At 41.4% G+C, this 27,999-nt stretch overlaps 1 protein-coding gene across 1 annotated transcript; it reads left to right on the forward strand.

The window, feature by feature from the left end:
• Nucleotides 1–535: 535 nt before the first annotated feature.
• Nucleotides 536–27,998, forward strand: MMD (monocyte to macrophage differentiation associated). The gene is made up of 7 exons (XM_065896970.1): nucleotides 536–647; nucleotides 8,073–8,154; nucleotides 12,452–12,612; nucleotides 16,288–16,362; nucleotides 17,988–18,089; nucleotides 20,262–20,331; nucleotides 26,088–27,998. Exons 1-7 carry the CDS (start codon nucleotides 622–624, stop codon nucleotides 26,286–26,288), a joined length of 717 nt encoding a protein of 238 aa, XP_065753042.1. The 5' UTR covers nucleotides 536–621; the 3' UTR covers nucleotides 26,289–27,998.
• The last annotated feature ends 1 nt before the right edge of the window (nucleotide 27,999 follows it).

The following is a 27,999-nucleotide window of genomic DNA, read 5'->3' on the forward strand; positions in this document are numbered from 1 at the left end:
ACAGAGGTCCTTGTTTGCTGCTATTTTCTTTACAATTTCTTTCAAGATTCGTATCTCACCTCCTCCTTTACAATTTTTCTTCCTCTGTCCTCTGGCTCTTCTATTTTCTCGCTCCAACTCCACCCCTTCTACAAGTGAGCCGCCCTTCTAGCTCTCCGCCCCTCCCCGCGCTCCGCCCCTCCGCCGCAAGGCCCCTCCCCTCCGCCTGGGCGCTGCGGGATGAATGGCAGAATGGCCGCTGCTCCGCTCTGGGCGCTGATTGGCCGCCCGGCGCGGTGACGCGCCGACGGCCGCGGGAGCACGCAGGCGGGCGGGGCGGACGGGGGCGGAGCCGGGCTCCGCTGCGGGGCGGGGCGCGGGCGACAGTGGGTGGAGGAGCCGGGAGGCTGGAGGCGGGAGGCGCCGGGGCCGTTTAAGCGGCTTCCCTCCCGCCCCCAGCCGCCTGGTCTGGCTCCGGCCCTGTCCCGACCCCCTGCCTGGCCCACTCCGACCCTGCCTGGCCGAGTGGTCCGCCGGGCACGCGGCGGCCTCCGGAGCAGCCCAAGCCCATGAGGGCCGCGCGCCCGGCCGCCGGCGCTGACGATACCGAGCTCCTGGCCCACGAGGAGGAGCAGAGGATCAATGCGGTTCCAGAATCGATTCCAGCGGTGAGAGGGATGGCGCCCCCGCCCCGCCGCCCGTGCCGGGACCGGGTCCCGGATCCCGCCTCCTCCCGAGTGGGTCCCGGCTCCTCACTTGGGTCCATCCCCTGTGGATCCCGCGCCTCGGCCGGGGAACCGGCTCCCGGGGGATTCCCCTCCCTGCTGTCCCTGGGTGATCCCCTTCCTCCAAAGACCAGGATCTCGTGCCTGTCCCGGGTCCCCCTCGCGATCTGCGGACCTCGGATTCCCAGACCTCGGACCACGAGCCTGCCCTTCTCCCGCGGTATCCCATTGCTCACCCGGCTTCACCCCATCCAGGCGGCGCTCTTGCTTGATCTGAGGACCCGAACCCCAGCCGCAGGCGCTGCCCCCGAGTCTTCCGACCCCAGCTTTGCCCTCCATCCCTTACCGGGAGCTTGGAGGGCTCCCGGTGCGGGCGGAACCGGGGCCCATTCGTTGCTGCGCCCAGCAGCGAGAGTTGTGGTAAAGCGGGGGTGCTGGCCGTTTTAGGTGCTTTGTCTTTGAACGGCCGTAGCAACGGGGAAACTGAGGCAGGCTCTGCTGGTTTAGTTTTGCCTGGCCAAGTCCGGGCCCTGAGGGTACTCAGGCTGAGAGTCCCTGGGCGTGCTATTTGGGGGCGCCGCGAAGGGGCAAGTTAGCGTCCGGGTGGTGAGACCTGCTGTTGAGACGCCAGTGTTAGGAAACGAGGAGGAGGAACCGAGGAGGCACCACCGGAAGGCTGGCCGGCTGCCCTTTCGCTGGAGAGCCGATGGTAACGCCGGCCTGGGGAGGTACCGTGGCCTTAATCCCGACCCCGGGTGTCTGCCATCTAGCAATGGATGGAGGCTGGCCATAGTTCCGAGAGGAAGCTCTGGGCTTTTTTTTCTAATGGCCTTCGTTTAAGTGGGTGAAAGTTCACCCCTCCTGTGCTGTGGTAACTCTCCATCCCTTTGTCTGAATCAGGCAGCCGTCCCCATTCCCAGACCTTCAGCCTGAGCAGGCTAGCTTAGTGTGCAGTGACAGGGGGAATTTGAAAAAAGACAAAGAATGCATGAAGTCTTCCAAGGAGGTTATTGTTGAGTTTTTAGGCACTGCTTTTTATTTCAAGATTTTAAAGTGCACTTTTTGTTTTCTTTCCAACTTCCTAATCCCTTGACGCCCCCTCTCCCATTCTGATCTTATTCCTCCTCCAGTCCCACAGGGTAAGGAGTGAAATATGCGCAGGGAGAGTTGTGGTGGATTGTGCCATCAGAAGGGTGATCAGTTTGAAGACTTGGATTAACTTCCGAATATTGCTCATCACTCAGGGTGTTGAATGCCTGGCAGTATTCCCCTAGTGGGATATCATATCAGTACTTCTAAAGGCAAAACGAAACCATGGTGTTCTGGCTTGAGAACATGAAGTCAGCCATGAGGACTGGAGGGGCTTTAAGGGAGGATGTAACACAGGTTCAGTAATGGTTGGCAAAGCTCAGTGCATGTGGTTTGTTTGATTTGGTCTTACTTCTCTGCACATCTCTGCTCTTCCTGTTTTCAGAGAACAGTGGCAATATTCTGTGAAATTACTGGTTTTTGTTAGATTAAGAGTTGTATTTCTTTTCTATCCTTTCAATTCTTCTCTAGAAAGAAGAAAAAGAAAAGGAACCTGTTTTATTGTTTGTCGCACAAACATTAAAAGTGTTAAGAGAAATGAAAAACAAACAAACCTTATTTAGGACACTACCATTTCAGCTGATGGAACTTTTTTTTTTAAATAAATTTATTTATTTATTTATTTTTGGCTGTGTAGGGTCTTCGTTGATGCGCGTGGGCATTCTCTAGTTGCAGCGAGCGGGGGCTACTCTTCATTGTGGTGCACGGGCTTCTCGTTGTGGTGGCTTCTCTTGTTGGAGAGCATGGGCTCTAGGCATGCGGGCTTCAGTAGTTATGGCATGTGAGCTCAGTAGTTGTGGCTCACGAGCTCTAGAGCACAGGCTCAGTAGTTGTGGCACATGGGCTTTGTTGCTCTGTGGCATGTGGGATCTTCCTGGGCCAGGGCTAGAACCCGTGTCCCCTGCATTGGCAAGTGGATTCTTAACCACTGTGCCACCAGGGAAGCCCTGAACTTTTCTTTTTGCTGGACGCTAATCTATCCAGTCCTTATTATCACAGTTGTAAGGTGATTTTGCGCTCTACTTCATTCATTTAACAATGAAAAACTACAGGTGTTTTCTTTTAGTGCAACATAGACATTGTAATTTTCTCAGCGGCTGCACAATATCAATGGATACTTAACAGTTATTTTCTTGATGACATCTAGAACTACCCCGATTTTCTTTGAACAATGAATGATCCCATAATTTCTTGTTTTTGTGTATTATAGGCTAAAATGGAAAGATATTTCTAAGAGTCAATTTGAACTTAGAAATAAAGCCTGCAAATAGAAAGTAATATAACAAAAAAAATCATGGTTTTTGTGGTCCACACGTTGACATGTTGAGAGTACTGTTCTGCATCTCTTAAAAACTGTGTTTCTTATACATCTTTTGAGCATTCAGGAGAGATACAAGTAGGTCAATGACAGAGGAACTAGAAAGAGGAATACACTATCTTTGAACCCATGTGTTCCTCCTGGTAGATTTACCAGGACTCCATTGACGAGCATTTGACTGCAGTAAAAACATTTCATTAGGCCATAGTTTGTGGCTATGTCTAAATTATAAGAAAACCTGAACACCTTGCTGGTTTGTTCATAATGGAAACTTGGTGGTCACTGTGGCTTTGGATCAACTTCCAGAGTTCTGACATATCTGTGGAGGAGGGCTGTAGGGATGCCTAGCCCAGTGTAATAAGTGGAGGGCTTTATGCAGGCATGGCTTCTCAAAAAGCTTAGGATGTGAAAAACCCCAGTGGGACACCTTTTATCTTTTGTGCTTTAACCCTTCCACACTTGATTCCACCACCCCTCCACACAGAGTCATTCTCTCCCTTTCACAGCATCTCTGACTGATAGAATACCTGCTAACATTTATTAAGTACCTCCTGGTGCCAGGCAGTAGCTGGGTATTTGTAGATTACTCATCTCATCCTCAACTGTAACCCTAGGAGGCAAATTTTATACCCATTTAATAGAAGAACAAATAGGGTTAGAGAGTAAAAGAGAGCTTGCCATCATCGCACAGCAAGGAAGGGGCACACTGAAGGGTTCAATATCATGTCCCTCTCCACCACCCATGCAGCCATTCACCTCTGTCTCCCCGCCCACATCACAACATCTGTATGACAGCGCAGAGGCCTAGGACCCAGAGCCTCTAATGTATCTTATTGGTATCTCACTGGTGCATGCTCGTTTCTCCAGCCTGGCAACCAAAAATCCAAGGAAAAGGATGCTCCTTTCCTTAACCCCAGCCTCATGACCACCGGTTAGCTTCAAATTGAATATGTGGCAAACCATATAATTCTAAAGCACTAGAAGTCTTCCAGGACTGCCTATTGCCTTTTTTTGTTTGTTTGTTTTTTGGCGTGTTCTCAGAGCATTGAATCATAGGCATGGGGTAGTCTCCTTATATGTGCCATTTCCCTTATTTAAGTTAAATGTATCCCACCACTATCACTACCTCTGGCAGCAGACACTTTTCCTAGACATCATGCTTATTCATATAGGGAAGCTAATTAGTAAGGTTGTGCACAGGGGTCAGCTTATGTTGCCCCATCAAGTGATGTTGAAGGAGCCCTTGGAATGTCCACGGTATTGGCCTTTGAGAATTTTATTTTCATGAGATTGAGGATTCTCTTTGCCCTAAGACTGCCTGTTTTTCTTTGTTGCATACAGAATCCCCAGTGAAACTAATTGACGAGTGGATCTTTCTCGGGTAGGATAAAATACTTCAGCAGCAGGCAGAATGTCTGTCTTTCTAGTCATTCATTCAGCACTTACTTATTAGGCTCCAGCAATAAGCTGGGCCTTGTGTTTGGAACTGGAAATGAAATGGTGGACAAGATGGCCTTCATGGAATTCACATTACAGTGGGAGAAAATGAAATAAAAAATAAACAAGTTCAAAAAGTCCAGTTCTTACTAATTGTGATAAGGACTCTGGTGGAGTGAGGAGGGCTGAAGTGATACTTTAGGTAGGATGGTCAGGGAAACCTCTCTAAGGAGGTTACATTTGAGATGAGTTTGACCGGTGAGAGGAGAGCTGGGCATTCTGGAGAAGAATGTTCGAGTTAGAAGTAAACAGCAAACACAGACACCCTGAGGCAGATAAGACCTGGGTCCTTTGAGGAGCAGAAAGGATGCGGTTGGTTGGAGGCAGAGAGTGAGAGGAAGGTAGCACCAGGCTGGAGAAGTGGGTGAGGGCTTGTGGCCTGCGGAGGATGCAGTGTTATCCCAAGCACTTTGGGAAGCCAGACAGATTTTAAGCTCTGGTTAGTGTATGATGTGATCTGGTGCTGATAGACTTGTGGCTGCTGAGTAAAGAAGAGAGTCCATGTGTGGGCAGGCAGGGAGACCAGAGACTTTGTATGTTTACAGACCAGAGGTGTCGATGTCTCGATTTAAGGTAGGGTCTTTGGAACTGTAGAGAGCGGAACTGATTTGGAATATATTTTGAAGGTAACATTGATGGTGCTTGCATGTGAAGTATGGGGAACACAGAGGAATCAAGGACAACTTCTGAGATTTGATCTTAGGCCTCTGAGATCTGCTGGTGGGTTGCAGATTTACCTTCGGAAGGCCACTGCTTTGGGCTAAATTTAAAGTGTGCTAAGGAGTGTCCCCAGGTCCCTCTCTCCATAGTTTTGAGAGCATGAGGACACTGGGCCAGGGGAAGTGGAGAGAGTGTTGAAAGAGAAAGTGAGGGGATGAATGAACAAACCCTCGTCAACTAAAAACTTTAATCACCTTCCCTCAAACCCTCTGAAGCTGGCTGGATGCTGTCTTCTAGCACTGGATAACCATTAGGGTGGCTTTGCTTTAAGTAGAGGTGTCTTCCATAAGTGGGTGCTGTTTGCCATAACTCTTGATAACCTTCCTCATTCTTTTTGGGGGGAAGAGAATAGGCTCAGTGTGTGGGAGTTTATTTGCATTTTACATCTGCTTTTCCATTTAGGTCTTGGGCGACTAATTTCTTCATAGTGATTTCTGCAGGAGGCCTTGTTGGAGGCTTGATTGTACCCTGGCAGATCAGAGAGAAATGGAAAAATGCACTGTAAATTTCCCGGCAGAACCATGTGCTGTCCCATGGGGCCCCAGGCAGTGATCTGTGCCTGGAATACTTGCTCTTCCCTTTCTGTATTGCAGGAATCTTGGCCCTGCCCTTAAGGAGAAACTACCTTAAGTCACATGGGTGGGATATTTTTCTCTGCAACTTCTGAGTTTATTTTTAACCTGAGTGATTCCAGGTGGGCAGGAACTAAGCTGTCACAAACATGGCCACCGAGTTTCTCTGCTTTTAGGAGAAAATTTGAAAGTCTATCCCTGTCACTGTGTAATAGCCTGACTATTTTTAGATTGGGCTGCCAGAGATATAAATTGCTATTTTAGTTTGCAGCCTGGTGGTGGGTAGTCAAACCCTACCTACTGTACCCTGCACAGAGTGCTCACAGTTTAATCTACCTTCAACCATCCCGGAGCCTTGCTCTTTACCCTTTACAATTCCTAATAGGACATGCTACTTATAGCCCTGTAGTTATGTCTCAGGCTAATGATTTGGTAGATCCTTGAATGCTAGGGACACTTTTAAAGCATCCTTCCCAAGAGTGTAATTATTTTCCTTTTTACTAATAACTGCCGTATAGCAACACTCTCGTTCCTTAGGAAATTTAGTAAAATTATTTAAAGGATTGTCAGGGGAGAAAAGATTCATTTATCTATGTGTGAGAATAGCTTGGAATAATTCTGAAGCTGTTAACTGCACATTTCTCTTAAACAGTTTCCAAGCCATCTGGTGAATTCCATTCCATATGTGTATATTTTGCACGCTAGTTAGATAGCTACCCATTGGTGGTCCAAGTAAGGTATCTTCAAGGTCCCAAATCCATTTCCTAGTGGATCTGCCACTTGAACTCTCTATGTTGGGTTAGCAGGGACTACCACTTTATTTATTTGCTCTAGGGATAACAGGCCCTTCTTAATTCAGGGAGAAAGTATTGGCTAGTCTTTTCTTAAAGTGAGCACTGTTTGGAATCGCTTGACCATGTGTTTTAGTCAGTTTTTGGCAACCTGGCTGTGCCATTTGGTTTAGCCTGGTACCATTTTTTCATCATGTTAATTAATAAGGTGTGACTAGTGACTAGTGACGGAATCTCCTCCCCCTACCCCCTTAACCTAGCTCAAGCAAAAAGCTACTTTATTGTGCAAAGCCTGTTGACATCTTGCATGCCCCAAGCACAGGAATGCTGCTTGAATGCTGAGACCTGAATGCCATCATGGCTGCCTTACCTGCATTATTTCTCTGCATCTGCTTCTTTCAGGCAGCTGCCTTTTTATCTTCCTGAGTTTACATCTCCCTCCTTCTAAAGAACACAGAGACTAAACCAGAATCCCTCATGAAACATGGCATGGGTATGAATTGGGGCTGGGGGGATCCTCACCCACACACTGAAATAGAAGAAGGCTGTTTATCTCTTCATGTCCGATGGTATTTGTGCTTTTCACTGCTTTGCTGGTTGCCACAAAATTAGCCCAAAGGGGATATGGAATATGGGTGTATGTCTATATGTGTAACAGATTTTGATATTTAGATACATACACGTGTTTATGAATTTTATAGCCAGTGTATCTGGTGCTAGTCACATATTTAGATTTTGAAGGAAACTTTTAATTCAGGAAGAATGCAGGTGAAAACGTACCTCTTGTTTCAGGTGCCAGGAGGCAGCCAGGTATCATTTATTTAAGCTGTCTGGTGCCAGAACAAGTAATGCAATAGACGGAAACTAGTTCAACAGGCATGCCAATCATGGGATGGAGGCTTTAAAGATCTACATGTATAAGCTTTATACATTTTGAGAGAAGAAATAGAAACCTTTCAAATACACTGAGTTTGCATTAAATGGTGGTTTCTGGTATTTGTTAACTTTAGAAAAATGACCTTGATTTTTTTTTTTTCTGTTAAGATTTAAGATTTGGTTGTACCATTTTTTTTATTTTTAATTTTTTTTACTGTGGGGGTACCAGTTGTGGATATGGTTTTTGTTTGTTTTTGGTAGGTAGAAAATTTTTCTTCTAAATGAACTGAAAGAATACTTAATCCAGTAAACTAGGGCATTCGCTTTAGGATTATGGCTGTTGGCTCAGTTTACACCTGTTTAGTGGCTTTGGTTTTGATCCCGTAACTAGGTATTTCCAGCAGTCACCTCTTCAGTTAGAATAGACCAAACAACCACTGACAAGCTTCACCATTGTTCTTTACACGCTCTGAGCTTTTCTCATGTGATGTCTTTGTCTCTACAGGTTCATGAACCACCGGGCCCCAGCCAATGGCCGCTACAAACCAACTTGTTATGAACATGCTGCTAACTGTTACACACATGCAGTGAGTATGAGTTTTCTGCCTTTTCCATCCTTCACAAAGGGCTTTGGTGGGAGGAAGGGGCAATCATCTCTGTTAACCTCAGCCCCATTAGTCGGGTGTACCCATCTCTGTGACCTTACCTGCCAAAGTGTCAGTGCTAGGTCATGTCACCAGAAACTGTGAGCATGTCAGACACCTTGAGTGCTCCGACTACAGTCAGCTCTGTCTATCCTGGACTTGCTTTCTCAGACAAGATCGTCTTTGAAAGAATAATAATAGTAAGTACCTTAGTTATAAAAAAAAGACAAAGAAAACTATGAAGACTGTCGCCCCTGGAATGAAATGAATCACCTTTTCAAGACAGTCAGCTGTGTTTATTGGCAAGACGAATTCACCATTTGTTGAAAAAGGTGGTTTTTTTTCCCTGAGTGATCCCCTAAAACAGGTAGCCACATCCTCTCCATCTCCACTGTGGTCATTGCTTCTCAGATGTTAGTCCATATTGTAGAAGAAAAGTTCGATTTAATTCCTAAATTCTTAATTTTTTTGATAGTAGAAGGAAAAGCTGATTTAATCCCTAAATTCCTAATTTTTTTCTTCCTTATAAAAACAAAACATATTCATTATAAGAAACATAGAAAATACTGAAGAATATATGAGAAAAACAGGACTACCTAGAAATAAATTGCTAACACTTGGATGCACTTCTTCTTTTTGCCTGTGGTGTTTGTAAATATGTGTGTATTTTCATAGTTTTCCTATTGATTTCATTTTATTGGCATTTTCTTGTATCATATAAATTTCCTTTTATCTATGATTTCATTATTCCCTTTGAAAGTTGTATTTAGTGAGACTTGAGGCGAAAGTGGTGGCTGGTATATAGTCTAAAGACAAGAAATAGAGAAGGAGACCAATTTATTCCTTTAGTGAAGTGTTAGAACAGGCTAATTTAATTATTTTAGACAGTGTTAGTACAATGTGTAGGTTATATACATATGTTATTAGAATAAAACTTGCTTGAATTCAAGTTGTGCCTTTTCATTTCTTGAACCCTTCTTCAAAGAATAGTCAGTATTTCTATAAAGAGGTCATGATACCAAATAAACCTGAAATAAGCTAGTTTTTGGTGGATTTCTTTGTAATCTAATAGAACAATGCTGTTTAGTCATTACTTAGCAGAAATCAAACTTTATAAAGTATCAGTTTTATGTATTGTAATAGTGGAATTCAAATACTACTTGGTAATACTGAAACGTTGTTCTCATCACTGTCCTTTTTCTTTAGGTGCTCAAAAGATTTTTATTTAAATAATTAATATGCTGAAATCTTACTAAATGTTTTTTCTTTAGAAGAAAGTTTGTACCTGACATGCCTGCCCTGGATTCCATAAAAGGGCTTCAATAATGAAATTTGGAGTAACCTCACTAGTGGACAGTCTCCCTGGACCCATGGTTTGGATTCTCAGGGCAGGAAGGATTTAGTGAAATTCTCTAGCCTTGAGCTGACCCCTATCTTTGCATTAGTGAACGCTTTGTGAAGTGAGCTTCACAACACCAGGGGGTCAAAATGTTTAGAGTCCAAACTTGGTTTTAAAGAATGCACAGCCTAATTTGATTGTCAGCCATACTTGCCTGGATATCCGTCTTTTATTCTTTTTTTTTTAATTGAAGTATAAATATAATATTTACAATATTACGTCAGTTTTAGGTGTACAGCAAAGTGATTCAGTTTTATATATATATACACACACACACACACACACACACACATATTTTTCAGGTTGTTTTCCATTATAGGTTATTACAAAATATTGAGTAGAGTTCCCTGTGCTATACAGTGAGTCCTTGCTGCTTATCTATTTGATATATAGTAGTGTGTGTTTGTTAATCCCATACTGCTAATTTATCCCCCACTCCCTTTCCCCTTTGGGAACCATAAGTTTCTATATCTGTGTCTGTTTCTGTTTTGTATATAGATTCATTTATATTATTTTTTTAGATTTCACGTAGAAGTGATATCATGTATTTGTCTTTCTCTGACTTACTTCACTTAGTATGATAATCTCTAGGTCCATCCACGTTGCTGCAAATTGTCAATATTTCATGCTTTTTTAGGCTGAGTAATAGTCCATTGTGTGTGTGTGTGTGTGTGTGTGTATAATATATATATCCATTCATCTGTTGATGGGCGTTTGGTTTCCATCTTTTATTCTTTTTTTTTTTTTTTTTTTTGCGGTACGCGGGCCTCTCACCGTTGTGGCCTCTCCCGTTGCGGAGCACAGGCTCCGGATGCGCAGGCTCAGCGGCCATGGCTCACGGGCCCAGCCGCTCCGCAGCATGTGGGATCTTCGCGGATCGGGGCACGAACCCGTGTCCCCAGCATCGGCAGGCAGACTCTCAACCACTGCGCCACCAGGGAAGCCCTCCATCTTTTATTCTTAACTAAATGTCTGATGAATTTAACAGAGATTAGAGTTACTTCTGAAGTTAATTGTCCACAGGCCCCTAAGAAAATGTAAGGGTGTGTGTATTTAAATCTAGGTCAGCATTAGGATAAAAGAATATAAAAGTTTGAATAATAGTTTATATGTCCTGTTCCTTCACTTATTGTTCCAATGTACATCCACCATTTTATGGATATGCCTTTACCAACTGCAAAACACTGATAAAAGTTATCAAAATAGTGCTCTGATAGTTTTTATAATACTGACCAATAAAAGCAACCAATGAGGGACTTCCCTGGTGGTCCATTGGTTAAGACTCCACACTCCCAATCCAGGGGGCCCAGGTTCAATCCCTGGTCAGGGAACTAAGATCCCATATACCACAACTGAAGTCTTCGTGCTGCAGTGAAGACCCAGCGCAGCCAAAATAAATAAATAAATAATAAATTTAAAATAAAAATAAATAAATAAAGCGACCAATGAAATGCTTATTACTTAGCATAATGTTGAGCATTTAAATATAATGGTTTGGCTGTTGAGATGCACAGCTCACCTTTAAGAAGAATATTTGCTTGAGATAGACCTGAATAATCCCTTAGTTTATCTCTTCTGGATTGTCACAAGGGACACTTGTAGAAACCAAAGTTAAGGGAAAACTGACAAAGCATCCACATTAATTTTTTAGAACAGAAAATGTCATCTTATTAAACTTACTAAACTGTATCCCTGATTTTTGGATTTCAGAGAGCAGTAAAATTTCTAAAACTGACAAAACAAGAAACTTCCATCTAATGTCATCATTTCATTAAAGAGAAGATACTTTAACATGAAAAAAGTAGAAAGGACATAATCTCAAAATTAAATTGTTTTATGAAAAACTTTGTTGTCCTTAATTTTCTTTCTGTTCTGGGCCATTGAATACTTCAGCATTTGAAATTCAGTGCTGATCTCATCTGGGAGATTTAATATTCTGTTTCAAGAGGGAAATAGAAGGTGTTGGAGATAAAAAACATAAGATTGCTAAAGTTTGCGTTCTTTGCCAGGTATGTTTATTCCACTATCTAATAAAGTAATTTATTTCTTCTGATGATTTCTGTTATTATTAAATGTTTACTAGTCACACTGATATGTCTAGACATTGAAATTTGTGTCAATATGTAGTGTAAAATGTGGTGCAGAAAGCAAAGTTCTCTCTAAGATTCTAGTCTCTTAAAATTATTTGAATAAGTAGGAGTGTATTACTCTTGCCTACATGAAAGGTGCTATTAAAAATGAAATAACCCTTTCACTCTGCAGTAGCTCAGAAATTGGTGGAATGTAGACATCCAAACTAGAAATCAGGACATATGATTTGAACAAATGATTTATTTGAGTGTGGTATGTACATAATAGTTACTGACTTGATTCATTTAGATACCCTTTGCTGAAATATTGGGATTTCAGTAGCACATGGGGGAAACAGGAAAGAATATTTAAAGATCAAGACCTCCCTGGGAAATCTGGGTACATGCTTGCCATTTGAATATTTTAAGTGCCTACCCTAAATCACATTAGAGAATAGGATGAAACATGTTCTTAACTAACGAAATTAGGATAGAGGACATTTGTTTTGCAACAATTGAGTAATGTTTCATTCTTACTGCTTGACTGTGTACCCATTGGTGGACACAGGTCCTGGGCCCTAAACAGCAGTACTTGTTTTCAGTGCCGTAAACGGACAACTTCATCTGGCTCTCGTTATGATTATCCAGGAAAGGCAAATGTTTGTTTTAAAATGATCTTCCTAAAATTGCCCCTGGTAAACCTATGTATTTTTAATAAAGTTCTCAATTCAGTGTTTTGCTGAATATTTACTTTTCTTTCCCTTTCTCTCAGTTCCTCATTGTTCCAGCCATTGTGGGCAGTGCCCTCCTCCACCGGCTGTCTGATGACTGCTGGGAAAAGATAACAGCATGGATTTATGGAATGGGCCTCTGTGCCCTCTTCATTGTTTCCACAGTATTTCACATCGTATCATGGAAAAAGAGCCACTTAAGGTACAGTGGATGGTACGCTGTTTCAACAGGTCACTCACAATGGTTGGCTCGGGTTAGCCTCTCACGCTGGCATGCTTTGGTCAGGTGAGGCAAAGAGTGGACATTTTCCTGCCTGGTAGAGTCTAATGCTGTCCCAACACTCAGGAAATTTCCTACGGATTGGACAGAATTTGAGCACCCCTATCTGTGTCTTAAGAAAGCAGGTCTTTGCTCGGAAACCGAACAAAACCACGTTGCTTCCCCAGGACTTACAATGTACAGTCCTGACACCTGTTTTCCAGCGTGTCAGCACACTAAGGATGAGCATGGCAGCTGCAGGGTGATGACCAGTACTCTGGACTTGCAGTCACCAGTTGGGCTTTGAGTCCAAGCCCTGCCACTTAGTCTCGTGTAGCCTCAGTTTCTTCATCACTAAAATGAGAATGGTAATGCCCGACTGGCGGGCTGTTGTGATAGGTGAATGAGATGATGCCTGTGAGAATGATTTGAAAATTATAAATCACTACAGCTGTGCTACAGGTATATTACAGCTCGGGTTTACTGTTTTGCAAAGTTCAGCTTTCAGAATTAGGTTCCGTGCATCTACTCAAACGAAATTCACATATGTTGCTACAGTTAGCTGTCAAGCACTTTCCAAACGATATTGTGATCCCTAGCCTCCCAATGAGGACATAAAAGCATTCATCCTTTGAGTGAAGGGTTAATTTGGGTGATACAAAGGTAGCAGCACACCATCTAGTTGCTTATGAAATGGATTCTGCACAACCCCAAAGGACAAAGTTCCTTCTCAGAAAGGAGGACTCAGAACAGACTTAGAGTGATTTAATGTAATATTAGAAGATAACTTTTGGGGGCTTCCCTGGTGGCACAGTGGTTAAGAATCCTGCCTGCCAATGCAGGGGACACAGGTTCGAGCCCTGGTCCAGGAAGATCCCACATGCCGCAGAGCAACTAAGCCCGTGCACCACAACTACTGAGCCTGTGCTCTAGAGCCCATGAGCCACAACTACTGAAGCCCACGCGCCTAGAGCCTGTGCTGCGCAACAAGAGAAGCCACCGCGCTGAGAAGCCCACACACCAAAGCGAAGAGTAGCTCCTGCTCGCCGCAGCTAGAGAAAAACCTGTGCACAGCAACGAAGACCCAACACAGACAATAAGTAAATAAATTAAATTTAAAAACAAGGTAACTTTTGGTTTTATAGATAGAATGTTCAAAAAAATCTCGTTATTCAAACAATCTAATATTAAAAAGATATGCTTTATTTAAGAGCAGGATTTGGGATTCATATGATGATTACTAGTTTCCTCATGTAAAATCAGACTTTTAGAGCTGGAAGGATCCTTAGGGAACATCTGATCCAAACCCCATAATTTTCTCCTGGAGAAACTGAGACTCAGTGATTCCAGCAGAATCTGATCATCATCCCAGGATCTCTGACTCCCAGTCCTGAGGTTTATTTCCACTGCACCCTTTACAATATTGCTTCTAGTTGGCAGTCTGCTACCTTTGCCTATAAGCTGACAGTTCCCAGGGCTTAACATAAAACCACAACATTGAATCACAAGGGAGCTCTGGTACACTCAAAAGCAAGCCTCATAAGTACTTGTCCTGGCTCTTCAGGGTGCACTGTTGCAGAACCCAGAGGCAGGAGCACTTCATTATCTTCTTGGCATGATCCAGTGCTTGTGGTTCCCTTGGCTGACTTGGCTTTGCTGTCTAGATATCTGAATCAGAGTTGTAGGTGCTTGCTTCGTTATTCAGGGCCTCCCTGCCAGGGCCTGAGAAGGTGTAATTGAAATCAGTCTCTCTTGAACCTTGAAATAGCACTGCTAGAATCATAAGCCACATGTGGATTTTTGCTCTGCATTAATTCTTTAAAATATCCCAAGTATAGCCTTAATTTAAGTAAAAGAGGGAAGGGAACAAGCATTTATTGAGTACCTACTAGGTGCTGTGCTAAATGCATGGCTACATCGTCTCATTTAATGTTCACACGCACTCTGTGATAGAGATGATATTACTTCTGCTTCACTCTTGAGGAGAGTGAGGGTCAGAGATGGGTGGTGGGTCTTGAATAAAACTGCACGCTTGACTTTACCTGCTGCAACAGTGCATAACAGTCTAGAAAGCAGAATTAGAAAGACCCCAGACCTGGCTTGGAATCAGTCATCCAAGGAGTTATTCTTCTCTTCCCTGCATCTTCTACCACATCTTCTAGCCCTTTTAAATCGGGATCTTCTGGACTGGAGTTTGCGACTGTATTTTATAAGCTCCCCAGGCAATTCTGCAAGGCAGTCAAGTTTGAGAAACATTAATCTAGTGTTTGCTTTTTTACACCTAAATTATTTTCACTTCTTCACTAACATGTGACTAGCACTAACAGTGACTAAAACATCCTCAGCCTGCTTTGGTCGACACAGAGTGTGTGATGAGGCAAAATCTAATACTTGTGCGCCACCAAACCACAGCTACTACCCCTTGGACTGAAAATGGATTCAAGACAATGCGATGCATTTATACTTTTAAATTACCTCAGGAACTTCCCTAGCAGTCCAGTGGTTAACACTCTGCGCTTCCACTGCAGGGGGCGCAGGTTTGATCCCTGGTCGGGGAGCTAAGATCCCGCACGCTGTACGGTGTGGCCAAAAATTTATAAATAAAAACCTCAGTAAAGGGCGGATTCTGTCTAATCTGTTTTGTGAATAGACCTCAATGAGCCAAATCTTTGTACATTTCCTGACTCTTCAGTTTTAGAAGGAAAAACTTGGTTAGAAGCCCAGGTCGCGGGGCTTCCCCGTTGGCACAGTGGATGAGAATCCGCCTGCCAATGCAGGGGACATGGGTTCGATCCCTGGTCCGGGAAGATCCCACATGCCACGGAGCAACTAAGCCCGTGTGCCACAACTACTGAGCCTGGGCTCTAGAGCCTGTGAGCCACAACTACTAAGGCTTGTGCACCTAGAGCCCGTGCTCCACAACGAAAAGCCACTGCATTGTGAAACCTGTGCACCGCAACGAAGAGTAGCCCCCGCTCACTGCAACTAGAGAAAGTCTGCGTGCAGCAACAAAAGCCCAATGCAGCCAAAAATAAATAAGTTTGTTAAAACAAAAAAAGAAGAAACAGCCCAGGTGGCTACCCTCTTGACAGCAAATGAGGGTTTCTTTTTTTTCTGGTTTGTGTTATTGCTGTTCCTAAATTAGTTTCTAAATTTGCTTTATTGAAGCTTACTGTCTACACTAAGATTTGGAGTAAAAGCTGCTTCTAAGACATTCTAAAAAGAATGTGGCTTTGGGGAGTATTTACTGAGCCTTCATGATTTTGTGCCCTGCACTATGATAGGGGTTGAGAGGTAGTCTGCCCTCAAGGAATTTCATTTTCCTATTAGATAGGAGCTAAAAAAAATAGAAAATATCAGAAAAGACAGATTTTGAGTTCCTGATTATTGTGGGGTTCTTACATGGAGAGGATCTATGGTATATGCAATCTTAAAAATAATGTAGAGCTTTTACTTGTGGCCCCATATTATTAAAAATAGCTGTACAACTTTGAAGGCCAAGTTATAAATGCCATGAGAACCAAGAACAAGAGTGGCAGTTGTGACATAGTGGAGTGATAACCCCTACTTTCAGTTGTAAAATTTTCTGAAAACTCTAACTTGTTCCCCCCCCCACAGGACAGTGGAGCATTGCTTTCACATGTGTGATAGAATGGTTATCTATTTCTTCATTGCTGCATCTTACGCCCCATGGTAAGATACAGTCTTTATATTTTTGAAGATAGTGTTTTTATGAGAGAATTCTCGGTCCTCCTTCCCTCCCTTCTTCCTATCCCTGCTTCCCGGTTCCCCCATCCCAACACACATACATGCTTTTTTTTCTTTCCCATTTTGATTTACTTGGGTCAGATTGCAGATTTTAAGGGGAGAATGTTACTGCCATTCAGAATACATATCTGGCACTGGATTGTTTGAGAGAAGTGCTACTAAGTTGTGTGTAGGCAGCATGCTCACCTTTGAAATATGTTACCTTTGCCTTCCATATTCTTTCTATATGCTTCTGCTGCTGCTCAGAATACCTGGACACCTAATTGTTTAAGTAGGAATACTGTAAATACGTACAAAGAAAACAAGGTCACTTTTGAAATTTATACTGTTGGTCTTCACAGCACAGTAGCTACTATGTATGGAGTGCATTTCTCATTTCTTTAGCTATATGAATAAGAGAACTAGCCTAATTAGTTAGCTATTTAAAATACCTAGTATTCAGTTCAGTGTCCTTGTTCTTCCTGCCTTTTTGGTATAGATCAGATAGAGTCTTTTGCTGCTCTGTAACCCATAATTAAAGAAACATTGATTTTCCTCTATCAAGATATGGTCCAGTTTTAACCACTCAGAAATTCATATTATGCCATCAACTATATATCATTAGAAACAGCAGGCCTCTAGATTCTGACTAATGCAGCATCCATCATTCAAAAGAAACCTAATTATCTGTTGGAGTAAAAAGTAAGTGCTGTCTCTCCCCAGTAACTGTTACTAAATAATAGGTCTGAATCATACTGGAACGAGAATACTTAAAGGCTTTTGTGAAGTATACCTCAATTTAAAATAAGTAAATAAAAATTTTAGATGTAGACTGAGGAATCAAATATTACAGTAGGCAGTTTGTTCGCATGTAGTCATCGATATGCAGGTGGAACCTTTTCCATTTGGAAATATTAATTTTGTAGTAATAGCCATTCAGAACATTTTATTTTCATGTCTATTCTTAATCTGAATTTAGTACAGATGAATTTGCAGCATTTTAAATTCAGGCCTCACGAGAGTCCATGGTTAAATTCTAACCTACAGAGTATCTTCCATAACATGTATTAGGCTAGACCTTCTCATGTTCTCTCTTGGTGGAGAAATTGATAATGGAGACACTTGGTCTGTGTATTAGGTATCCACTGTGTGTATGTGACCTGGTTCAGGGTTTTGTTGCGTTCTCAGTAAGCTTTGTAAACAATCTGCTCCCAAATACGTAGTCAGAAACAATAAGGCAAGTAGCCTTTACAGCAGTCTGCCTAATACGGAAAGTCAGGCATCACAGATGTGCTGGGACTTACTTCTACATGTCTCCTTTTAGCTGGTTCTATTTTTAAACCACATTGGAACTAATTCTTAGTCTTAAAGCTTGAATGACAATTTTATCCTTGAGTTATTAATTTTATCCCAGTTGCCCAAATACTTCCAACCGCATGTTGACTGCTTTTTCTTTCTGCTCTTGTCCTGGTACCTTCTCCCCCAGTTTTCAAGAGCAGAGGAAAACACAGGTTGTATGAATTCCCTTCATTTATCACTTCTGTTCTTTGTTGTCTTGTTTACATTTTTAGGTTAAATCTCCGTGAACTTGGACCCCTGGCATCTCATATGCGTTGGTTTATCTGGCTCATGGCAGCTGGAGGAACCATTTATGTATTTCTCTACCATGAAAAGTAAGAGAAAATAATTTACATTTGATAGCTTTAAAATTAACTTCCTAAATTTTATCTACTTTACAGTATAATTTACTTTATATTTGCAGTTCAAAATAGTAGAAATACATAAATAGAATATATATTGTTTTAACAAATCTTTAGAACCATTTGATATTCATCATTGGTCTACAGATTGCTGCAGACAGAAATGAATGGTGCCTGTGTGATATATGACATAGTTGAAGGACAAGGTGCACTTGTCCCTCATCTAAAATGACAGTTTTGGAGTCAGTCAGACCTCATTTCACATCCTCAGGCAGGCTAGTCTTAGCAAACTAGCCTTATCCTCTATGACTTACAGTTACCACATGAGAAAAATAACTGCTTTTCTAAGTTTCTTTGAAGGTTGAAGATAATAGCTATTAAGTTCCCACAGAGCACCTAGTTAGAAACCCAGAGGATGTTCCAACCTAGGACTCCCTGAGAAAGGGGACATTTGGAAGGGCATCTAAACGCTTAGTATCCTCACCATGGGACACACCTTTTTAACCTGTTATTCATATCTCCTAGTCTTAAGTGTGAAGCAATATAAAAAGAAAACGTATTGAAATTTAGCAGCTTAGTTCTAGAGGAGACCTTCAAGGTCACCTATTTGTGCTTCATGTTTAAAAAATGAGAATGTTGGGCTTCCCTGGTGGCGCAGTGGTTGAGAGTCCGCCTGCCGATGCAGGGGACACGGGTTCGTGCCCCGGTCCGGAAAGATCCCATACGCCGCGGAGCGGTTGGACCCGTGAGCCATGGCCGCTGAGCTTGCACTACGCAACAGGAGAGGCCACAATAGTGAGAGGCCCACGTACCGCAAAAAAAAAAAAAAAGAGAATGTTTAGTACATGCATCAAATTAGTGACTCATCTGGAATTAGGACCTATGTGTCCTAGTTCCTGTTCCATGGCTCTTTTCATTATTTCACATGCCTGAACTTGAGAAACTCACAACCATGAAATAATTGTCATTGGATACAGTTTATTAAATTATTTATCTATTGTTTTTGGCAGAATGGCCCTCAGAATTAAACATAACTTGTGTTTGTCACAAAGTAATAAATTGTTTTCTCTTTTCAGAAGAAAGTGGTAGTTTTAGCTAACTTCTCTCTGACTTTGAAATTCACTTAAATGCATTTTTGACCATAATTAGCAATTCTGAGTGGTATTATGCGTTATATATATATCCAAGGGAACAGTTTGCTTCTCAGGCTCAAACCCCTAATTTATATCCTTGGATAAATTAGGAAGTAAAGCAAGACAACTATCTTTTCTCCTATTCAAAGCTTTCTAATATAAACCAAACCCACATTCATCCCCAGTTCCCTGATATGATGACTTCATGGTGGACTTTGAGTATAAAACACTAAGAATGAGATGCGAGTCACCCTTGGCCATTTGGTTTGGCAGGTATTACAGAGAACCTAAATGGTGTCACATACTGTTCTAGGCCCTGCAGACCCAAACATAAACAGAACTTGGTCCCTGCCTTCGAGGAACTTAGAGTCTAATTTGATTAGGCATAAATATAAGTTGAATTTCAGTACAGTGTTTTTTTAGCATTTTCAGACTTCTGCACCTAAGGTGATGAGCCTTACAAACTGGAGTTTATACAGATACAAAATTAAGAGACAATCAAAAACACATGCCCTCAAAAAATAAAAAAATACCAAAAAAAAAGTAAAAAAAACAATAACAACAAAAAACACATGCCCTTAGTTCCTTAGGGCTCCCATCTCTTTGCCACTGATAAACTGCTCCAAGCTATTCCCTGTGCAGCTTCATAATTTCAGTGTCTTATAACGATGGATTGGAATGGTGATGAAGGCAAACACTCTGGGATTAGAAACGGAAAATGCATGTGAATTGGATTCAATGATAGCTTTTGGCAGAGAACGTTTTGCATGTAGTATGTGGAATTTGATGCCTTATCAATCCTGAAAGAAATGCTATTTCATTGTTACTCAACTACAGTATTTCAGTTAGAGCCCTAATGGTCTCCTACAGGGAAAATACATTTCATTTGAATAGTCAAGAGTTAACATTTGTTTTTCAAAAGAAAAAGGGAAAAACTGGTAAGGAAATAGTCTGAGTGTTGTAGGAATAGATATATTAAATTAAATTAAATTAACACATTTCTATTCTGCAGGTATAAGGTGGTTGAACTCTTTTTCTATCTCACAATGGGGTTTTCTCCAGCCTTGGTGGTGACATCAATGGTAAGACGTTACTTCATAATTTAAGTTATTCCACCTTATTTTCTTTTAAATCACTGTGACTCTTAATATGTCTGTAGATACGATCTGAAGCTTTTCTTTCTGAAGTTATGACATGTCCAATAACTAGAGATTCAAAAGAAAAAATATATAAATTACAAAGTGCCACAACTTGTACTACCTACTGTCTGTAGTTTGGAAAAGCTATACATCTAAGTGTGACTCCTTCCATATGATAATCTGCTGCATTTGTTCTTTGGGATAACCCTTCTGTTCACCCCCTCTCCATTCCCACCCTTTTCCCAAAGAATTGTGAGATTATTTGAAGGTGGAAATTTCTGCTTGGATTACTTAGTGTCTTAATCCTAAATCCATGGTGAGGGTAAATTTTGAGGTTTCTTACAATGAAGAAAATATAAATTAGTGACTTCTCTTTTTTTAGAGCAGAAATTTTTTTTCTTAATTAATTAATTTATTTCTGGCTGTGTTGGTCTTCGTTGCTGCAAGCAGGCTTTCTCTAGTTGTGGCGAGCAGGGGCTACTCTTCATTGCAGCGTGCGGGCTCCTCATTGTGGCGGCTTCTCGTTGCAGAGCACTGGCTCTAGGCATGCGGGCTTCAGTAGTTGTGGCACGCAGGCTCAGTAGTTGTGACGCACGGGCTTAGTTGCTCCACAGCATGTGGGATCTTCCCAGACCAGGGCTCGAACCCATGTCCCCTGCATTGGCAGGCGTATTCTTAACCACTGTGCCATCAGGGAACTCCCATGACTTCTTAAAACTTAAGAATTGGAAGGACCTCAAAAGGTCATTTGGCTCAATATTTTATTGGATATTTCTCAAATTCCTTCACTCTTACTTTTCCTTTCACTTGCTTTTAAGTCATATTATTTCTCTTTCTCAGGAAAGTGCTTTTTTTTTTAACTTTGCTTGAAATTTTCTTTTGGGGACTTTGATGGGTGAAAGTGTGGCATTCATTACCTGTAGTAGGCATTTGCACTTATGTGTTTTGTACTCCCATTCAGACTGATTACTGTTGAGACATCAGTTTATCTGTCAATTTAAAACAATAACATAACAACCTCACGATCCCATCTACTGGTCACTTGTGCCTTTAGCTTATGTTTTCCCAGTCCTACACTCTGCATTTTGGGGCACCAGCCACTGTGTGTTCAGTTTGAACTCTCTTCTCAGGCTACAAGGGTCAGAATTGTACCTATAATTTCCTCCTGAGCTCATAGGCAAGTTATAAGAATGTAATTTTGTCGTGTATAGTTCTTGCCCTGGTCACAAAAACACCTGTAAAAGGTTTAGGATTTATATGTTTGCTTATGTTTTTTTAGAGGGTATGTCTTATGACAATGTATCAAGATATGTTCTTTGAGATATGAGATTCATAATGGCTTTAATAATTACATCGCAGCAAAAATACATACACTTTAGCTGGTAAAGGCAACAGGGAATAGTGAGGGGAGGGAGGTGAAAGTCAGAAATGAGAAGATCTTCCTTGAAGGCCATATAGGTAGAGGGCGATTGAAGACACCCAGAGCAAGGTCTATGTTGATGGGTCACTAATCATTAGAGTGTAACTTCAAGTAAATTCCCTCTGGGTATCATAAGAGCAAGTTTATCCAGTATTTTTACTACCCTAAATCTTTCATTGACATTTTCAAATACAATAGCAAGTGACTAATGTTTATGTTAATCAAACAGCAAAATCCCCACACTTGCCCAGATAGAACTTAGAATCAAGCAGGAAAATACAATTCATGTAAAATAAGAATTTACCGTAAAGTTTTACAGTGTCTTTGATTGGGGAAAGTACAGCCTGCTATGGGAGCACATGATAGATTTACCAGAGGAAATGCTATTTAAGCTGATTCAGAAAGACAAATAGGAGCCAAGAGATGGAAGGAGTGATGCAGGTGGTACAGAAAAAGGGTACAGCATGAAGGAAGCCCCAGAGATGCGGAGAGCACGAGCATCTGAATATGCATGTATGCATGAGGGGTGTGATTATGCAGGTAGCACAAGTCTCGTGATGAAGCTGGTGAGCTAGACAGAGACCAGATCAAAAAGAGCCCCACAGGCCATCTGAAGGAACAAAGGAACGGTACAAGTGATGAAGACTCAAACCTTTGGTGTTCCGGTTAGAATAATGGGTATCGGAATTACCCTTCTGCCATAAAGAACTTATAAAAGTGGGAAAAGTATGTGAAACAACTATTTTTTGGCGTTGGACACAGACATATAGGACTATGATCCTTGCGGGGAGAGAAACCAAGAGATGAACTTCACACGCACTGCAGTTTTCTCCCTGGAATGCTTTCCAAACTGCGAAAGAAGATGGAGTCCAAGAGCAGCAGTCTGGGTGGAGGAAACAAATCAGCATTTCACCTCCCGAGCCAGCTGCAGTTTTGGGGCAGGGTACTGGAGAGGAGGGAACTTCACAGAGAAGAGTCTCCAGAAATCTGCAAGGGGTTTCCTTGAGTCCTTGCCTGAATACTAAGCTGCATTTGTGCAGGGCAACACTCTGCGTGCCCTGGCTGAGGATAGCTGTTGGAAGGCTGTGAGATCAATGGAGATTCCAGAAGGAGCCTAGTACTGGGAGATACCAGAGTTCCAGCCAGCCAGAGCGGGGAGACCATGCTGAACAACTTAGGTATTCCATTGACCCTAGCAAGACCACACCTCAGGATAAGAGCTACTCTGGCCCTAGAGTGAGGGCGGCTCTGGCACTGCCATAACAAAGCCCAGAAACCTCGAAAGGATAAAATTGATCCTTTGGTAAATAAACTGCCTACTGGAACAAACTCAACATTCCTTCGAGGAAGACAACAAAATCTATACTCTTTAACAACTCGACATCCATTATCCAAACAAATACTACTAGACAAGCAAGAAGGGCCAAATGGAAATTCTAGATCTGAAAACTATATGTTAAGAAAAAAATTTATTTGGAGGGGTTTAACAACAGATGGGATACTGCAGAAGAAAAGATCAATGAACTTGAAAATGAATAGTCAGGCCTCAGACTGGGAGAAAATATTTGCTTTCTCTATAAGTATCTGACAAAGGATGTATATCAAATATTGTAGCACTCTAAGTCAATAATAAAAAGCCAATCCTATAAAAATGGGTAAAACACTTGAACAGACACTTTACAAAGAGAAAGAGATACAAGTATCCAGTAAGCCCTTGAAAAACTGCTCAATGTAACTAGTCATCAGAGAAATCAGGGAAATGAAAATTAAAACCTCAACATGCCACCACTACACACCCTATAGAATAGTTAAAGTTAAATTAAAAAGACTGATGCCACCAAAACCCAGCAAGGATGTGAAATAACTAGAACCCTAAGTCATTGTTGGGGAGAGTATAAAATGGTATAACCACTTTGGAAATTTGTTTAGCAGTTTATTATAAAATTAAGCATAAATTTATGACAACAAAAGTGAAAACATGTATCTACAAAAGGACTTGTAAAACAATATAAATGTTAATTTTATTCATGATAGCCCCAAAATGGAAAGGACAAACAAATTATGTTAAATAATTCAATGGAATGCTAAGTAATAGAAAGGAATGAGTAACTGATATACAGTAGCACATGCATGAATCTCAAAAACATTATGTTGAACAAAAAAGAAGCCAGACACAAAAATGTACATACAGTTTAATTCCATTTATGTGAGGTTCTAGAACGGAGAGGCTTAGTCTGTGGTAATAACAATAAGAACAGTGGTTGCCTTAGTGGAAGGGCAAACCTTATTGTTCACTTAATATCTATGCATTACACTATGTAAATTAATCATCAATTTTTAAAACACCCCCTCCCCCCAAAAAAGGAATATAAGTTCAGGAAATAAAACACTTTAGTTCTTGGTTCAAATCCTGATTCTGACACTTAAAAGTTACGTGACCTTGGTAGATTATTTAACCTCTATGTATTCTAGTTTTCTCATCTGTAAAGTTTGGATAAAAATAGTACCTAAGTTAGGGTTGTGAAGATTAAATGAGTGCTTCAAACAAGTCCTGGTACATAGAAACATAGTAATGACATTGATAATGAAGAAAACATACCTGGTTTTGTTTGTTTTAGGATTAACTATGTTCTGGTTCTTTGAAAGTTGATAAGCAGATGTGGTATCTTGAGGAACTACCTATTAACAGAATGTATGTCAAAACCAACCTGTGTGCTTGGTTTGGTCTCTTGTTTATTGTTTTAGTGGAAGAAGCAGGAGTGGTGTCTTTCGGGGCAGCAACCAGCTGTGTGACTTTGTTCAGGCTACTTATTTCTCTGGCCTTAGCCTCTTCATCTCTAAATTAAGGAGGTTGTGTTGGATGAGTGAGTCTTCACTGGGGAGTCAGATGCCCCTGTGAGAATCCCATGAAAACCTCAATCCTCTCTAGGAAAATGCCTCTAATAACACATACACAGAGAATTTTGTATAATTAATGGATACTAATTGCTTTATAACCTCTAGGAACTAATAAATGTAGCTGGTGTTTTGTTTTGCTATGTTTTACTTTTTAAATAAAACGAAATCTGACTGATGTGCCATCTTACCAAGGTTAAGGAGAAGTCCAGTATCAGTCAGTCTGGATTGGCTCCTTCCTCATCTTTTGATCTTACGAAAACCACGGTGCTTATGTGAACTTTGAAAATAGGGCTAATCCTCACCCCTGGCCCTGGATCCTCACGCTTGGTTTTTAGCTCGTGTCTGTTGCTGCCACTGCTCTGGCCGAGGCCAATGGGGCCATTCAAGTAGGTGGCTGCACTGGAGCTTCCCCATGTTCCTTGTTGGACTTGGCCACCAGGACCTGCTCCAAGGCTAACAGGGTTACAGCCATCAGTGCCCAGGCCTCTGGGACACCCACACACCTGTCCCCTTCCAAGGCCTTGCCACGATTTGGCTTAGGCTTCCACTCACCTTGCAGAACCTGAGGCCTTTCTATTCCTGGTCCCCAGAAATCCTGACTTGTTTCTCTGTCAGCTTCTTAAGCCCTGCCTCTGTTCTCTTCCCCTCTCATTCATACAGCCCAGTCTAATCTTGTAGATGGGTTGAGGTCTTTGAAAACCAAGAGTAGCCTATAAATATTCCTTTTTGTGCTAAAGCACACCTGACTGTTAATTTCCTCCTAAGCTAAGAAACTCCCAGGCACAAAGACAAAAAGGCCTGGCAACACCTAGAAGGTTAGGAAATATATTGTGCTACATGGTCTCAGATCTCAGAGGTCACTCCTAGCTATGATTTTCTCGTGTCAGCCATAAGGAAGCCATAAGCTCACAGAAGCAGGTGAAGAGTCTGGGAAAAGCGATTAGTGTAGAACAGTGTTTGAGGAGGACAAAGGGAGTGAAAACCAGGCTGAGATGTGGATTATAAATGGAGTGGCATGGGTGTAGGGAAGAAAGCTCCTAAAGAGGAAGATGAAAGCCAAGGATTGTACTTTATTAAAATGAGCTGTTGTTCATTTTAGATGTGATTGCAGTCTGCTTAAACATGGTATAAACGAGCAGAAGGTGCTTCTTTTTCCCATGGGACCTGTAACCTGACTGCTTGGTCAAATCAAGACGGCCGATTCAGAGGGTAACCCAGGTCAATTTAAGTGTAATTCGTGTTTACAGATGAGAATTCTGTCTGTTCAGAGCTACTTCATTGTCTAGAAAATCAGGAGACTTAGGGGAAATTGCAGTGATCTCTTTAGCTTGTCATATCAGAATAACATCAACACCTTTTAATTTTTTTCCTCTGTTGACAGAGTAACACCGATGGACTTCAGGAACTTGCCTGTGGGGGCTTACTTTATTGCCTGGGCGTTGTGTTCTTCAAGAGCGATGGCATCATTCCATTTGCCCATGCCATCTGGCACCTGTTCGTGGCCACGGCAGCTGCAGTGCATTACTATGCCATTTGGAAATATCTTTACCGAAGTCCTACAGACTTTATGCGTCATTTATGACCAATCTTTACTAGGTCTCCAAACCAGTATTATTTCAATTATGACACTTAGGAGCGGGGTAAGAGCTGAAAACTGCACAGAGGGGAAAAAAAAAAAAAGAAGAAGAAGACAGCTGTACTGACTTTATAACTTTTGAATATAATTACTGTGAAAGTATAAAAGCTGTGTTCTGGAATTTTCCCCCTCACAGCAGATAAATAAGGTAGTGAATTAATTATTCATTCCATTCCGCTATCACGAAGTACTCTGGATAGACTTGGCCAACTGATGTTTACAAACCAGAATTTTGTATTTTAATTTTACAGATTTTACTACATAATTTTTCTAAATTACTAGGTCAGGCTGTAAAAGTCAGTGCAATAACAAAACTTCCTTTTTAAGAGAAAATGGTTTCTATCACTTTCCCATTAGCTGTGTGAAGAATCGTGGACAGAATTTACACTACTTTTTACCATGTTTCATCTTGGCATAACATGGTTCTTTTTTAAATAGAAACTTCAGTTTTTTGTAAATTTTTAAAAAATACTTCATTGAAGCGCATTTCTGCAGTTCCTCATTCATGTGAATTTTTGCAGCAAGCTGTCAACATTCCACAAATGAACAAACATTATACCTCTTCTGATAGTTTTACTAAGCATGGAGAAATTGCCAATTTTTAAAAACTACAGGTTTTCCAAAACTCTTCTGCCAGCCTCTGACTCTGAATTCCATGTTGCTTTGGGCTGTATACTTGACCTAGTTTGATTTCCCAGCAATGGAAAAGTATTTTGATACCATTAACTTTTTCAAAAGGTTCAACTTTTTCTCTATGCCTTTGCCATGTCTTCTTCAGGGTCTCTTTCAACAGCGGATGAGTACCTAGTCTGTACTAAGGGAGTATTGTTGGGTTGGCCATCCACTGAAAACTCCTGAAGAGTGTTATGGATTACAGCGAATAGTGGTCATACCTGTTTGGTGCCCAATGGTTAAGTCATTGTCACTTAGCTTTATATTATCAGTTTGATAGTCATTTTAAATTATGGAACTAGATGCATAAATTCACATTTCTACCTTTCCGTTGCATCTTCTGATACACTTTCCTCTTTTTCATGGAAAAGTATTTAAAGCACTGATTGACAGATAAACTCATGTGTCTGTCGTCCATGGGTTATATCCTGGCTCAGTGGAGTGGTATTTAATATATTGTTTTTGGTTTTCCTTCAGTGTCTTATATTAACATATTAGTTGCTTTGTTGGTTAATCTCCTGTTGGTGTTTTAATAAATGAGATAACCTTGCCTTTAGATCAGGTGCTGTTATCGCCTGTTTTCTAGTGATGGGTTTGATCATTGAATTGTTGGTTTGACAATACATTGAATTCAATTCATTGAAATTTTGTACTGATGTAGCTTTTAAATGAGGGTTTATATTGTGTGTGTATGTTTAGAACTCTTTGACTTTGTTAAATTATGTGGGAATGAAGAACAGAAGAATGGCCTCTTGCTGGTGAATTCTTAAATAGGCAAGGTATCCAGTGATAACACCAACCAGACCACCCCTTCTGCATGATTCTGAACATCTGGATGCCTCTCGTTTTATTGTGTATATTTTATTTTAAATGTATTAACTTTTGTGGATCCATTTAAAGTCTGCTCAAAAGTACCACTGTCAAAACCACTAAAATGTATGTTAAAAAATTGTGCTGTAGACTAAAATAAAATTGTTACTTGGAT

Source organism: Phocoena phocoena, chromosome 19 (assembly GCF_963924675.1).
Source record: "Phocoena phocoena chromosome 19, mPhoPho1.1, whole genome shotgun sequence".
NCBI classification, from domain to species: domain Eukaryota; kingdom Metazoa; phylum Chordata; class Mammalia; order Artiodactyla; family Phocoenidae; genus Phocoena; species Phocoena phocoena.

Bases quoted from the DNA above. Each gene is read 5' to 3' on its own strand.
- MMD (XM_065896970.1), top strand. From the start codon at position 622: ATGCGGTTCCAGAATCGATTCCAGCG. The intron at 648-8,072 runs GTGAGAGGGATG...TTGTCTCTACAG, and splicing joins TTCCAGAATCGATTCCAGCG to GTTCATGAACCACCGGGCCC. The intron at 12,613-16,287 runs GTACAGTGGATG...CCCCCCCCACAG, and splicing joins TGGAAAAAGAGCCACTTAAG to GACAGTGGAGCATTGCTTTC.